Source organism: Eurosta solidaginis, chromosome 3, assembly GCF_040869045.1.
Source record: "Eurosta solidaginis isolate ZX-2024a chromosome 3, ASM4086904v1, whole genome shotgun sequence".
Taxonomy (NCBI): domain Eukaryota; kingdom Metazoa; phylum Arthropoda; class Insecta; order Diptera; family Tephritidae; genus Eurosta; species Eurosta solidaginis.
Window position 1 is genome coordinate 261,243,909 of NC_090321.1, and position 16,682 is coordinate 261,260,590.

Genomic DNA, 16,682 nt, shown 5'->3' on the forward strand with positions numbered 1-16,682 from the left:
TTCTCAAAAAAAAAAAAAAAAAAAAAAAAAAGCAACTGGTTGCCTTACTTACGAATACCTTTGAATATAGCGGTAAGTGAACAATTGCCTACTGATTGGCAGAATTTTCTTTGCCTGAAAGAAGATGATCTGATTTTAAATAATCAATGCACAAAGGAGCAACGCAAAATACTCTCATTTTAAAAGATATGAACCCAGTTTAGTTTCGTTTCACAATATAAAAAACCAACACTTTCATATATAACACTCGATTGTGTATGTATTTACATTAAACCATTACAATACAAACAATTTAAAGTATCTTAATTTTAATGTTAGATCTTAATTAAGTTCTATGTAGATAGAATATAATATTGTAATTTCGAATCGAAATATACCAAACGTGTCACATCAACTCAACATAGCATCATATAACAAGCTATTTTAGTGATTTTTCGAAAGTTTTCGAAAAAGCTTGATAAGTTTGCATGACGTATGTATGTATGAGTTGAAATTATTTATTAAACCACATTGGCTTTCGCTATTCTGCAACCAAATGTGAGCACTCTCCACTTATAGATGGGAGAGTGTGGTGAAAATAGTAGAAATTACTTATGTTTTTTTTTTTTTTTTAATAACAATAAATATGTTAAGAGTTTACATAAGTTAATATACTTATTTATATGTTAATTGTAAGCTGATTTGTCAAATCAAAATCAAAAAAAAAATTTACAAGTACTTAAATATGCATTAATGCATAACTCGCTACAGACAATTAGTAGTCAGTGTAAATTTATATTTTACTCTATTTTATTAGGTATTTTTTTCAGTGTGTAAAACTAATTTTTTTCGTATCTAAATATTAATTACAAAATATGGAAAATTTTGTGGTTCGTCGTTATCTAAAGGCTACTAATTATTTTTTTTTTTTTGTATTTAGTTAAATCTCTAATTTTGTGTTCGTAGCATAGGCAGTTATTGTTCTGGTGTTACATTAGATTTTTTTTTTTTTTCTACAATTTTATGCAAAAATCCTGATTTTTTTTAAGACTATTTACTTAAGGTTTTACGTTTTAAATATTTGATTTTAATTTTTTTGTTAGGTATTTTAGGTTTTTAAGATTTGAATTTGAAGTTTAAAGCTTTCAATTTTAATTTTTACATTTAAAATTTTATGAACATATGTTGTACTAAAAATTAATATTTATTTTTTTGAATAAAGAAAAAGATTTTATATATTTGTTATTTTTAGAATTTCTAAAATGTTCTGTAATTACTACTAAAAAAGTGGTACAATTAAAAATTACCAATTCAAAATGCTGATTACCGCAAAAAAATTTATTTGAAAATTTAAAAATAAATGTTTTTATTGTTTCTTTTGTAGTTATTCGATAAGCAACAATCATATGTTCCTGAAGATGACTTCAAACTGAGGTCGAAATATCGACAACAATAAATATTGTAAATGCAAAATATAAATATGTTTTTGAAATTTTGATATATATGACCCGGCCTATGAAAAGGTGGCTTATGACTCAAAAAAAAGAAAACTACTAAGAAACCGAAGAAATGCATTGCTTATCTTTAACAGCTGTTTCTCGCAATTTCTTTTTTGAGTCATAAGCCACCTTTTCATAGGCCGGGTCACATATACATTTGTGTGCCTTAGAGCTCGAATAAAAATTTTTAATAAGTAAATTTTTTTATCTTTAATTAAAAATAAATTTTTTTATATTTCAAAAGAGATTTTGGATTTAGTTTTTTCCGAAACCAAATATTTTTTTTTGTTGATGAAAAAAATGAAATTGTTTAATTTTTTTTATTAACTAGACAAAATAATTTTCTTCGGACCTATTTTTTGGCTCATATTGTTGTACAGTAAAAAAATTATTTAACAAAATCTTTTTTTGCAATAATCAGAAGAAACAAGTATATAGGTATTAACGACACAAAATTTTTATTTAATTATTTCCGAAACCACTTTTGTTTAAAATTTTTTTTTTTTTTGGTAAACAACGAAACGCAGCTTGTTCTTAACTTTTTTCTTTGTTCAGTTAAAAGTATTTGGTGTAAAAATAATGTGCAAATTTTGTCGTGATTCTCGAATTTGTATTCTTGTGCAATTTTTTTTGTAAGCAACTCATTTTTTTTAATATTTAATTTTTTTAGTACAATAAAGCGATTTTTGTGTGAACAATTTTTTTTTTCAAATATGAAAATAATTTAAACAACAAAAACAATTGTTTTGGACTAAAACGTAACAACATACCAAAGAATTTAGTACGTGAAATGTAAATATTAACGAAAGAAAATTGTTTATGTTCTTGCAAACAAAACCAAAATTTTTTAAGAAAGCTATTTTTTTGTAAACAAATTTAATATTTTGAACATAAAATACATAAATTGCATAGAAAGAAACAAACAAAATAATAATAGTGTCAAAAAAAAAAAACATTAAAAATTTGCGCTTTTTTGACAATAAACTACTGACGAAATTTTGTTTTCTAATTTAGTTGAAAATAATTTGTTGAACAAAATTTTTGTAACCAAATAAGTGTTTTTAAATATAAAAACATATATATGCAGCACAAATAAAAGCGGTTTAAGAAAAAGAAAAATGAAATTTTAAATTTAGGTTTGTTTGCAAGCAAATATTAACGGAACGAAATTGTTTTTTTTTGTGGTTTCGATACTAGTTTTTGACATTTTTCTAATTGGATCTTTATAATTAAATAAAATTAGGTTTTTTTAATAAAATGGAATTTTTCAAATATAAAAAGAGATATATAAAAGAAACGAAATTTTTTGTTTTATTTTATCGTAATTTAGAAAACTTTTTGGTTTTTCTTATGGTAATAACCACACGGTTTTTTATATTTAATGGTTTTTTTTGTAAGTTAGCGAAACGAGATTTTATTCACTGAAATTATTGCAGAATTATAAGCTTTAAACTTCAAATTCAAATAATAAAAAGTAATAAAGATTTTAAATTTATAATTTCATTTAAATAACACTGTGTGAATGAGTAAAATATATTTAAGCTCAAGTCGTCGTTCCATTGCAACATACAAAGTCTGCATACCCAGAATTTTGAGCACGCCCATAAAATTTCCTCTTAGAGTGAAAAAGCTCATGATTCATTGGTTGAATCATATGTCGACCCCTTTAGTTATTTTTTGTGTAGGTATGCAGATTTTGTTTGCTGGATTATATCGGTAACTCGTGTGAGTCTCGCAGAAAATGTTTTACATGGACATGCGATTAATCAATTAATCGAACATGTAGAGTAAGCGAAATTCGACTAATAAATTAATCAAAATATAATCTTTTTTTGCATATGCGACTTACTAATTAACTTAAGAAAACATTGATTAATCAAAGGTGTATTAATAAATTAATCAGAAAATAATGTTTGCTAATTGTTAAAAAATTACAAATTAATCACACTTAGATTTATTAATCGAATTAATTTGATATTGAAATTTTTCGATTAGTCAAACAATGTACTTGTCGCTTTTATATTTTGTTTCGCTTCTATTGAAGCTGATTAATCAGATTGGTATTAGACAATATTACCGATTAATCAGAAAATTAATTAAAATTGATTTTTTCATGCGATTAGTCGCACATCCCTAGTTTTTCTAATTTAGTTACACAGTGCATTTGGAGTTTATTAATACCTTTTTAAACCAATTTTTAAGTTATACTTTAGTTTAAATCTTACTTTTTTAAATTTATCGTCTTAATTTTGTGTTTTTTTGTTTCATAATTTTTGCTGATTTTAATTTTATTTTGATCTTTATTTTTGTTGTTACTTTTGTTTTAGTTTTTTTTTATTTACATCTACCTGCCGTCTCTTTCATCGCTCAAATATCACATATAAGTCTTTTATTTAAATAACTTCGCTTAAATTAATTAACTTTTTCGTTTCATTTTAACCGTAACGGTATTCATCATTTTTTTTTGCATTTACACTTAAATTTTTCTCTTCTTAGTTTTGTAGTTTTTTGTTGTAGATTTTAATTTTAGCTCGCATAAGAACGTCGCACTGGAACTGGCGGAGGAATTTTTGATTTTCGTATTGGTTGTTGTTGTTGTTGATGTTGCGGTGACTGTGGTGACTGCGGTTGCACTTCACCAAATTGTATTGGCGCGCTTTGGTTTTGTTTGGGTGACGGCGGCGACTGTTGCTGCACGCTAGTTGGAATACGCGTTGGCGGCAGTTTTGGCGTCGTCACGGTGATGCCATTGCGCACAAACTCCGTTTTCACTTCCTAAAAAGAGAAGATACATCATTAAAAAAAAAATTTTTAATCGCCACAAAAGCGCGATCTCACCTTTTGCGGTGACAACGGTGTTGTAGGCGAGCTGGTTGGCGTTGTTACCCGCTTCCAACCACTGCTCTTTCTCCACGAATTCGTTGGCCGCTGCTGTAGACGTTCTTGCAATTTGTGCGCGCTTGGTGAGCCGCGACTAAAACCGTTACCGGCACTACATGCGCTGCCCCTGCTACTACCACCACTACCATTAATGACTGCATCATTAACGCTTTCGCTGCGCATGAAGCGCGGCGGTCGTTGCAACTCGTTACCGTTAAACGCACCGCTCTTCCGCACCAATCCATTCAACCCGTTCAGCTCGTTTTCGCTTTTATGCATCATCGATTTCGATTTGACCATCGCATGCGATGGTGCAGCGGAAGTGGTGTTGGTAGTGGTAGCGCTGCCAGCGGTGATGGTAGTAGGTCTGCGCAGTTCTGTACGTATGATCGCCTCAATGCATTCTTGTTCGTTCAACTTTTGCAGCACATCCGGCTCAAGTTGTATGTCCTCGATTTCAATATCACTGCTACTTTCTTGACCGCACAATTGCGTATCCATTTCTTCCTCAATGCTGTCTTGAACGGCCGCGCTGCCACTGCCACTACCACTGCCGTTCAGTTCATGTTGTGTTGTCGTACAACGTGATTGCTCATCAGATTCACTCGACGAACAGCTAGTCACTTGTGCACGGCCTGCCTCGCTTGGTGTCGGGCTAGTCGTTTTCAGTTGATTGCCATTCAACGCCGTTTTGTTGCGTAGACGCACACGTTGCCCTGACAAACTGGAAGCTCCGTCCTCGTCATCGTCATCCTCATCGTCCGTTTCACCTTCGATGTAAGAGAAAAGACTGCGCGCTGATGCGGTACGTATATCGACCAGTTTGTAGAATTCATTAGTGAATTCTGTGCGCGCTATGTCTTCATCCTCAGAATAAACGATCTGTGAATAAAAAAATGTATGAAAAACCACTAAGTTACCTACAAGGCTCCATCACTTACCTTTTGTTGTAACAATTGCGAAATCGCTTCCGATTCAGAATCCGTTTCCGCTGTTGTTGAGGTAAGAAAATCATTCGAATTCCATATCCAATCATTTTCGCCATTTGGTCTGCGCAGGTTCGTAGTCAGTCGCATGTCACCACGCAACTGTTGTTGCTCATTACTCAAGACCACAATTGGCAGCTCCTCTTGCGACATGCTCCAATCTTCCATTTCCGTAGAACACGGTTCGGCTGGCAGTAGCCATTGCTCAGGTTCTTCAGGTAAATCTTCCAAATGCCCATTTGAAGGTTGTGGTTGTCCACTACTCATTGTACAATAGCCTTCATCGCGCCCCTTGGCTGGACTGGCTGATAGCGCTGCATTTTGCGCTTCTAAATCACGCACTCGATTCTTAAGGATAGTAACTTCTTCGCGTAGTATATCTTCGGCGACAATCGCATCCACTACTTTACGCATTACATCGTCCAGGCAACGCTCGTAATGTCGTATGCTACGTTTGAGTGTATAATTCTCTTGTTGCATGGTGCGTAGGAGCGTTTCTTGATGAGTTAATCGGGTCTGAAAGAAGACGATGATATGTTATTCCTAGAGAAGCGTTAGCGGTAGAGGTTGGGCCGGAGGTGGAGGTCAAGTAGAGGTAATGATGACGGATGAGGGAGAGTACAGGTAGAGGAGGAGGTTAAAGTAGCGGGAGCGGTAGAGGTAGGGATAGAGAAAGCAGCAAGAAGGTAGGGGTAGATGTGGTGAATATAGAGATAGAAAGAGGTAGATACTGTCGTGGGAATCAGACCACCTCTGCCGGGTCCACAAGCGCTGTAAAATATTTTACTTATTAATATTTGTAGCAGGTAAAAGCGTACCTGAAGGGTTTTGTGTCCCGGACATGTTATCTTTTGCTTACGCTCTTTTGATTTGATCACACGATTCATGCTGAAAAAAAATATAAATCAACATTTAGTTTACAAAAATTTAATTATAATTATTATAATCAAGAGAATCAACCAGGACGTCTATAGAAACTTTAATGGAGGAGTATCCGAGTGCAAAGATTTATAGTTAAGGTAATGCAATGCGACCTATGCCTAAGTTTGATGACCTAAGCCTCTTTCAGTTTATTCAAATAAGTCAATCTCCTTCAAAACTCAATTAGGGTATTCGGCTTTTTTTCATATTTAACGTCTTTGAAGGAATCTTACAAGTACGGTCCTGATTTAATTCCCACTTGCTTTCCTAAAAAATGTGCTGTATACATTTATCAGCCCCTAACTGATTTATTCAACCTGTCCCTAAAACGTGGAATTTTTCCTTCTGCTTGGAAGGTATCTTTTCTCATACCCCTCCACAAAAGTGGCAGTGGGTCGTGTGTAGAAAACTACCCAGGAATTGCAAAGTTGTCGGCCGTCCCAAAGTTGTTTGAAGCTATAGTTACCAACCAGCTAACTTTTTCCATTTCTACTTTGATTGTAGAACAGCAACATGGATTCTAGGCAAATCTACCATTACTAATCTACTTGAATTCACAACTCATGTTTCAAATGGATTTAGAGAAAATCTTCACACCGATGTTATTTATACCGATATCAGTAAAGCATTTGACAAAGTATCCCACTTCTTACTTATCTACAAGCTTAATCGGCTTGGTTTCCAACCTGGTCTCACCCAGTGGATCTCGTCGTATCTCTGAGGTCGAACGCAAAAAGTTATTTTTAAAAATACTCTTTCTAATGTCATTGATGTTTCGTCTGGCGTCCCACCGGGCAGTCATCTAGGTCCAATTCTGTTCTTGCTATTTATTAATGATATTTGTACCACAATAAAATATTCCAAAATCCTAATGTATGCCGATGATGTAAAACTGTTTAGGTCGTATGCGTCTATCCAAGAACGCCCCTTGCTTCAAGCGGATTTAAACTGCCTAGTTACCTGGTGCAACGTGAACTCAATGCTGCTTAATCTCAATAAATGTAAATTCATGTCCTTCTCTCGGAGATCTTTGCCAGCAGCCTCTTATGTAATTAATAATTTTTGTCTTTTATCAGTAAACTATTTTGTGGACTTGGGAGTCACGATAGATACTAAACTTAGTTTCAACCTTCATATTAATGGTACTGTGAATAAGGCTAGAGGTGTTCTTTCATTCGTGAAACGGCGGTCAAAGGAATTTATGTAACTAAAGCACTTTTCACTACTTTAGTTGGACCAATATTAGAATACGGATCAATAGTCTGGAATCCTAAATATCGAGTTCATGCAGGTCGACTTGAATCAGTACAAAAGCAATTTTTACTTTTCTCTTTACGAAATTTTCAGTGGGACTCTGCGTATAATCTTCCCCTTTATACTAGTCGGTTGAAGCTTATCAATCTTCCAACTCTTGCAAGTCGTAGAGAAATGCTAGGCGTAATATTTATGGCTAAGCTACTGAATGGATTGATTTCTAGCCCAATTCTCTTAAACGAAGTAAACTTTAACGTCCCGTCACGAGTGTCAAGACATTACAAACCTCTTATTTTGAGGCAGTGCAGAACTAATTTCGAATAAATGAACCTTTGCGGTGTTTGTGTCATGATTTCAACACTCAATATAGTTCATTTGATATAACGGATTCACTTTTTACCATAAAGAAAACTGTCCTATCCTATCTTAACTCGTAACAAAAATAAATAAATAAAATAAAAAATTTACGTACTAAAAAGTTCACTTACTTAACAATGTAGTATATGCATAATTTCTAACTGTTATTTATAATACTCAGCTGATGATTTTTGTTCTGTAGCTGAGCAGTTTTACATCTCAACGCTTAACAAACCTCCGCCTATCAACAACTCGCCAAAAGCAAAAACAAATCCGCGCGTCATGCGGATGCGCCCCTCGCGTCGGTTGGGCGGGCTTTGGAGGGTATTAATCCGTTGGGTATTATTATTATTATTATTATTATTATGGGCTATACATATGTGCTTATTTTCATGACTCAGTACGTCGAAGATCATTTGTAGTCTTCATGTCATACCATCGCATTCGAGGATGGTTTGCTCTGTAAACCATTTGCCCAGTTAGTGCAAGTTCGCAGTCTGTAGTAACCCTGATATGACTCTCAGACAGGTTTTTATTCATGGCTTTTTAGTGCATTATATTATCCGTTTGCCTATTACAATCGTCTGGCTTGGAGCAAATGCAATTCGTTCAGGCGCATCACGGTATCGTCAGTAGTTTAAATGCGAAATGTGGTAACCAACCAACGTGAGACCTAGGCTTGCGCTAAAAAGAGAAAGGGCCTCCACTCTACTTAAACACTACGTGAATCATTTTTTTTTTTTTGAAAGCGACTAGTCTTAAGGAAGAAGTTCATCTACAGAGGAAGTCGTGCTGCAGCGTCTCGCCTCGATCCGCATAAAGGAGAATTTCTTCTATAGAGCACTAATATACATGTTCGCGCCGAAGATAAAGAGGGCTACATATATAAGGATACCTTTTAAGATGAACTAGAAAAAACCTGGTAAACAAGTGAAAAGATGAATCGTGCCTACTGGGCCAAGCTAAACACGCCAATAGCCCAGTTCGGTGCATGGAAGCTGTATAGTAAGAAGTGAAGGAAAGGTAAGAGACATACAAATTAATGATTGATCTACGGAGAGGATGTGTCTCACTTCTAATTATCAAACAGAATATCTCTTGAACGACAGTTAAACAGATATACATACTATGATCGCGTAAGAGATTTTCGTATATACGATATAAGAAAACAAACTGCTCTGAGAGATAGCACAATATTAAGCTTTAATTTTTACCATTGCAACAACAGCTGAAGTGCCTAGTTAGCAGAAACAAGCGTAGGGCCGACAGACGTGCGGGTAGAAGCTTGAGATTTTGGCTGAGAGAACTAATACCAAAAAGGTCTAAAAGCGGATAAGGGGAGATTTCAAGTTCGTGGTAAATTACTGCAGGATCGATAATGTAGACCAGGTAGCCAACCTACAGGACCGAATTCAATAGCACAGTCGCTGGCCGCGGAAAATATGTGGCACCACCTGACAATGATGATAGAGAGAGGCTCAACATTTCGTCTTAAATATATAAGATCCAGAAAATAACGGATTGGTAGCTAAGACTTTCCAGTACAAAAAAGCAAAGGATTTGTATTCCATATAAGGAATTAACTAGAGTATTGAGCAAAGAACAGGTGCGAAGTCTGAATTTGAATGCACTGCCTGGATTAAGCAGCTGGTTTCACGGATAAGAATGAACGAGCAACAGAAACAAGGGCACAAAATAGACAATAAAATTGAGACTTCTACCAGCATCACCTAACCACAAAAAAAAAAAAAATATATATATAAATATGCGTGTTGCTCCTTTAATTTTTTCTAAATTTTAATAAATGTTTTATGCCGTTTCCGAACAGCAACCTTAGATACATTTCACTTAGAAGCTTTGAACCAGCTCAGAACGAATACTGGCACTGAAGATAGCACCATGTCGAAATCAGTTTATCAAAAAAAAATTAAGGAAGGTTAAGTTCGGGTGTAAACGAACATTACATAATCAGTTGAGAGCTATGGTGACAACATAAGGGAAAATAACCATGTAGGAAAATGAACCACGGGAAACCCTGGAATGTGTTTGTATGACATGTCTATGAAATGAAAGGCACTAAAGAGTATTTTATGAGGGAGTGGGCCAGGTATTAATGAGGGTTTTAAAATGGAGTGGTGGTAGTTGTATAGGTGATCGCTTTTTCGAGATATCGCCATAAAGGTGGACCAGGGGTGACTCTAGAATGCGTTTGTACGATATGGGTATCAAATGAAAGGTGTTAATGAGTATTTTAAAAGAGCGTGGGGCTTAGTTCTATAGGTGGACGCCGTTTCGAGATATCGCCATAAAGGTGGACCAGGAGTGACCCTAGAATTTGTTTGTACGATATGGGTATCAAATTAAAGGTATTAATGAGGGTTTTAAAATGGAGTGGTGGTAGTTGTATAAGTGATCGCTTTTTCGAGATATCGCCATAAAGGTGGACCAGGGGTGCCTCTAGAATGCGTTTGTACAATATGGGTATCAAACGAAAGGTGTTAATGAGTATTTTAAAGGGGATTGGGCCTTAGTTCTATAGGGGGACGCCGTTTCGAAATATCGCCATAAAGGTGGACCAGGGGTGACTCTAGACTTTGTTTGTACGATATGGGTATCAAATGAAAGGTGTTAATGAGTATTTTTAAAAGGGAGGGGGCCTTCGTTCTATAGGTGGTCGCCTTTTCGAGATATCGCCATAAAGGTGGACCAGGGGTGACTCTAGAATATGTTTGTATGATATGGGTTTCAAATGAAAGGTGTTAATGAGTATTTTAAAAGAGCGTGGGGCTTAGTTCTATAGATGGATGCCTTTTCGAGATATCGCCATAAAGGTGGACCAGGGGTGACTCTAGAATGTGTTTGTACGATATTGGTATCAAATTAAAGGTATTAATGCGAGTTTTAAAAGGGAGTGGTGGTAGTTGTATATGTGAAGGCGTTTTCCAGATATCGACCAAAATGTGGACCAGGGTGACTCAGAACATCATCCGTTGGATACCGCTAATTTATTTATATATGTAATACCTGCCAAGATTTCAAGGGTTGTTTATTTCGCCCTGCAGAACTTTTTCATTTTCTTCTACTTAATATGGTAGGTGTCACAACCATTTTACAAAGTTTTTTCCAAAGTTATATTTCGCGTCAATAAACCAATCCAATTACCATGTTTCATCCCTTTTTTCGTATTTGGTATAGAATTATGACATTTTTTTCATTTTTCGTAATTTTCGATATCGAAAAGTGGGCGTGGCCATAGTCGGATTTCGTTCATTTTTTATACCAAGATAAAGTGCGCTCAGATAAGTACGTGAATTAAGGTCAGTAAAGATATGTCGATTTTTGCTCAAGATATCGTGTTAGCGGCCGAGCGGAAGGACAGACGGAGGACTTCACAGAAAACAGCTAACTTCATAAGATCTATGACCCTACCAAATTTCAAAAGGATTGGTAAATTTTTGTTCGACTTATGGCATTAAAAGTATCCTAGACAAATTAAATGAAAAAGGGCGGAGCCACGCCCATTTTGAAATTTTCTTTAATTTTTGTATTTTGTTGCACCATATCATTACTGGAGTTGAATGTTGACATAATTTACTTATATACTGCAAAAATATTAAATTTTTTGTTAAAATTTGACTTTAAAAAAATTTTTTTTTTAAAAGTGGGCGCGGTCCTTCTCTGATTTTGCTAATTTTTATTAAGCGTACATATAGTAATAAGAGTAACGTTCCTGCCAAATTTCATCATGATATCTTCAACGACTGCCAAATTACAGCTTGCAAAACTTCTAAATTACCTTCTTTTAAAAGTGGGCGGTGCCACGCTCATTGCCCAAAATTTTACTAGTTTTCTATTCTGCGTCATAAGTTCAACTCACCTACCAAGATTAATCGCTTTATCCGTATTTGGTAATGAATTATCGCACTTTTTCAATTTTTCGAAATTTTCGATATCGAAAAAGTGGGCGTGGTTATTGTCCGATATCGTTCATTTTAAACAGCGATCTGAGATGAGTGCCCAGGACCCTACATACCAAATTTCATCAAGATACTTCAAAATTTACTCAAGTTATCGTGTTAACGGACGCACGGACATGGCTCAATCGAATTTTTTTTCGATACTGATGATTTTGATATATGGAAGTCTATATCTATCTCGATTCCTTTATACCTGTACAACCAACCGTTATCCAATCAAACTTAATATACTCTGTGAGCTCTGCTCAACTGAGTATAATAAAATGTGGTTAGAAATTGCGGGAAATCAGCTTAACAAAATTAATAAAGAAAATACCTCTATGCGATAGTCAAAACCAACTGAAGTTTCGGACAAAAAGGCCCCCGGATTCAGGTGTTATGAAGGGCAACCCGTTCAAGGGGTTGCCCAATTGTCAACGTCACCTACCCGTGGCGAGACTCTGGCCATTCCAAGCTCCTCACGGTTGCATGACCTAGGAAGTTAAACGTGCGCATATCAAATCGCTTTCAAGATGGTCGGGCTGGCATTTTAATGATGTTATTTTCCGCAATAACACGGCAGCAATATTAGGCAAAGCACCACCAACAATTTCCAAAAATCTTCGTCAGGCTCCTTATCGCTACACGGAGAAGAAAAAGAAGAAGACAATGCTCCCTATGGCACAATTTTTTTTACTAGATGCTGGATAAGACAAAAATATAGGTTAAATGAAATTTTCCGTGTTTGTGTCATTATTTTAACTCTAATTCAAATTCATTTGATATAACGGACTTACTTTTTACTATAAGGAAGAAAACTGTCCTATCCCATCTTAACTCGTAACAAAATAAAAAAAAAAAAATCTTTATATGCTAAAAGCGTTAACTTATTTAACAATTTTCAACTGTTATGTATATAATAGTCAGCTGATGATTTTTATTCTGTAGCTGAGCAGTTTTAGACCTAAAGCTTAACAAACCTCCGCCTATCAACAACTCGGCAAAAACAAAATCCATGCGTCATGCGGATGCGCCCCTCGTGTTGGTTGGTCGGGCTTTGAAAGGTATTATTCCGTTGGGTTTATTATTATAACTCTTTACAATATGTAATTTGCCAATACATAAATTTTATTTATTAAAGTAGATAAATCGGATATGCATCATGTATCATTGTCTATAACATTACAATTCGTTGGTTTTGTACCTAAGAACGACGCAAATCAAGGTATTCGCCTCTTTAACTTCAGGGATGCGAATTTTGCATCTCTAAAATCGAGTATCTCTGAAATTGACTGGGAGTCTATTTTCATTGGAAAATATGGCTCCGAAACTCTCATTGCTGCCTGGTAAAATCCATAAACTATCTGGTACACTAAAAGCTTAAAAAAGTTTGAGTTATATGAGACAGTTCAATGTACTTGACAAGTTTCTGTATGACAAATATATTTCTCTTTTCTTGGTGGAACTAAAGGAAATCCCAAGTCTTTCTGGAACTACGACCGATCGAAAAAAGGCTCATCTAATATTCCAACCTGCATCAAATTTAATGGTATTAGTGCAAATAGTTTAGCCGAGACAGTGAATCTTTTTGCCGATTTCTTCAACTTCAATTTTGTGATTGATTTTGATATAACTGATAATAGGTATGGCTTTGACACACCCAAATCCTTAGACTTTGGGTTCTTGTCGGTAGCTGAAGCAGGTATTATTAACGGTATGTCCTCCTTACAAGCCTCTATGAAAAATGATATTGATGGATTGTCCCCCTTTGTCTTTAAAAAATGCAGTAGTTCTCTGTGCGTTATGCTCTGTCTTATTTTCGATATCTCGCTCTCTTCGGGAACTTTCATTGATCGATGGAAATTGGGCTCTATCACTCCAATATTTAAGTCGGGAAATAAAAACGAAGTCACCAACTATAGGCCAATCTCTAAATTGTCAACTTGCTCCAAACTTTTCAAGAAAGTTGCTAAGGACAAGTTAGCTTTTTCTATAAAGGTGATAATCGATCCTTCCCAGCATGGGTTTGTTACAGGTCGTTCAACTATTAAAAATCTTGCTGTTTTTTTTCGCAGTTCTGTGTTTCTGCTTTCAAGGAAGGGTATCAAGTGATTACCATATATATCGACTTTTCCAAGGCTTTTGATACAGTTTCCCACAAATTACTTCTTTTAAAACTTAAAAATATAGGTTTCCATTCAACATTTCTGTCTTGGCTGGAAATATACCTGTCAAATAGAACCTCTTTTGTTGAAATTGAAAATATGAAGTCATATGGGTTTTTAACAACATCCGGAGTGCCACAAGGTAGCATCGTCGGCACAATCCTTTTTAGAGTCTTCATCAATGACGTTGGTTTATGTCTAAAACACTCAAAATACTTACTTTATGCAAATGACTTAAAACTGTATAGAAGGATGATTTAAATTCTCTTAATTTCTGGGCTCTCCATAATAATCTGCGTCTTAATATAAGTAAATGTTGCCATATGACGTTTTCTGAATCTATAAATGCGCCTGCGGCAACATACTATATTTCAAGTATAGATCTTGTTTCGGTTAACGAATTTTGTGATTTCGGTATAATTTTTGACTCTTCTTTCACTTTTGTTAACCATTTTAACTATATCATACCGCAGGCTTATGCTAATTTAGCTTTTTTAAGGCGGTACGCGAAGGACTTTAAGGACTCATATACCAGACAAATTTTGTATAGTTCTTTAGTGCAATCTAAGTTAGAGTATGGATCTGTCATTTGGAATCCAATTTGCTCCACACGCTCGGCGAGAATCGAAAGGGTTCAACGCAAATTCATTCGGTTCACTCTTCAACCTCTCTATTTTGATAATCCGCTGCCCCCATATAATGCTAGGTGCATGCTTATCAGCATTTAGCCGCTCGAAGCCAGATGTTCTGTTCAAAATTTAATGTTTATCTTCGACATTATCGCTGTTACAATTGACTGCCCAGCTCTTCTTGGACAAACTTGTTGTAAAGTTCTCGATAGAATTCTCCATTCTTATAATATATTTTCCATTGAAGTTCTGAGATGTAATTATCTTAATTTTGCACCTCTCGTCAGAGGGCTTGAAGAGTTTAATCGGATATCTAGAAGTCTGTATCTTGACTTTACGATGTCAAGACCTTTGTTTAAGTTACTGATTGAGTCTTACTACCGAACAAATCCAACTATTCCTTGAACTCATTGTTAATTAGTTTTAAGTTAATTTATGGTAATATTGTATATCTAGTCAGTAAGGTCTTGTGCCATTGACTTAATAAAGATACGAATATGAATAAATATGCCAAAGTTGATTGAAAGGCCTAAGTGTCTATTAAATTTTGGGAAATTATAAGCTTCAAATACATCTACAAATAAGTCTAACATATATGAACGGCATAAAAAGTCCAAATTCCATAGAGCTTAAAAGATAGAGTTGATAATTTGGCTTGTAGGCATACCTTTACAATTAGGTTTTCAAATATACATGCATACGTACATATTAATGTGTTGATGTGAGTACGTGGGAACATCAATTTAACTGCAAAACCTGCTACTGTAACTACGATTTAGGCGTACCAAATATTTTAAATTACCCTGAGGAGGGTAGTTAGAGATATATGTTTGTACATAAATATACGTGTAAAGAGTGAATAGATATTTTACCACGTTTTATACACCAGAAGAGTAAGTAATAGGGCAATTTCTAAAATTTTGCGGTTGCCAAAAGTGTAGTGGGCGCACATGTTTCACTATATCTGCTACAATGGCGAGCAAAATAAATCGTGATTTTTGGAATAATACGCCAATTTCTCGCACCCCGACTATGCGGTGTGAACTTGAAACAAGGGTAGAAAAGCTTACAGAGGTGAGTCTATTGATCTAACAGTGCGACTGTAAGCGGACGTAAGTTTTGTATCAATCGGCTTCCCACCGATTATGTAGGTGGGTAGTCAGCTCCGCGAGAACATGACTCTACAGAACTAAGGATGAAAACTCTCTTCTGGTGAAGAATATAGAAAATGTTGTAAGAACTGCGAATTTAGGGCATTAACCTACAGAGTATCCGAAACCTTATAAGGTGGGCACGCGTACCATCTTCCAGGAAATGATATGGACGAGGCAGGATATGAAAACAATCGAATATACTTTAAATGTATGAAAACTACCTACGATTTGACTTTATTTCACTTGAAAAGGCAGCTTGGTCGATTAGACTATTGGTATAGCCAGTCTCCGCTGACTTCGGTACCGTTTTGTTACCTCAGCTCTTGTAGCTATCAGTCAACAATGTGGTGGGGAAACTTACGAATGTTTAAAAAATCAATAAGAGCCCCATTCCAATACATCAATCACATTGAGTTTAAATATTTGAGAAGCTATTAAGACCTAACAAGAAGTTCCATTATATTTCGAAAGTGCGCTGAAGAGTCAACAGTAGGTGCTCCTACGTTCACTTTGCCTCTGGAAGATTGCAGCTGCGGCTAGGTAAATTAGGCTCATGCCTCTTTAAGCCTCTTTGGTGCGGGATGCGCCCCTTGATGAGTCAAAAGGCAAGGACCTTCTTCGCTTGTGCAATATCGAGAGCCTATTTACATTGCTCTTAGTTATTAGTCCAAATCAAAGGAATGTACAGTCGACACATAAAGTTCATTGCCAACTCTGTCCATCTGCCCTACCAGACTTGATTCGAGAGCCCGAAGAGCTTCCTTGCTTTCGAAAAAGACCTACCCTGTCACAATATACTTTCTCTGTTCAGTGATGTTTTACCAGTATGCTGGAGGGCCAAATTCTCGGAGTGAAACACACTCGCTGAATTCGGAAGATGGTTGTAGCGAGGATAGTGTCAT

The 16,682-nt window shown here is 35.5% G+C and overlaps 1 protein-coding gene across 7 annotated transcripts in view; it reads right to left on the minus strand.

Moving 5' to 3' along the window:
- Positions 1-232: 232 nt before the first annotated feature.
- The window catches only part of LOC137245466 (uro-adherence factor A), a 189,458-nt gene continuing 173,008 nt past the window's right edge, over positions 233-16,682 (minus strand). For all 7 annotated transcript variants that reach the window (XM_067776176.1, XM_067776175.1, XM_067776174.1 and 4 more), the window contains 4 exons: positions 6,163-6,232; positions 5,300-5,860; positions 4,317-5,240; positions 233-4,253 (listed from right to left, as the gene is read on the minus strand). In XM_067776176.1, coding sequence (XP_067632277.1) covers positions 4,005-4,253; positions 4,317-5,240; positions 5,300-5,860; positions 6,163-6,232 — 1,804 coding nt within the window. In that variant the 3' untranslated portion in view covers positions 233-4,004. The remainder of the gene's footprint in view (positions 4,254-4,316; positions 5,241-5,299; positions 5,861-6,162; positions 6,233-16,682) is intronic.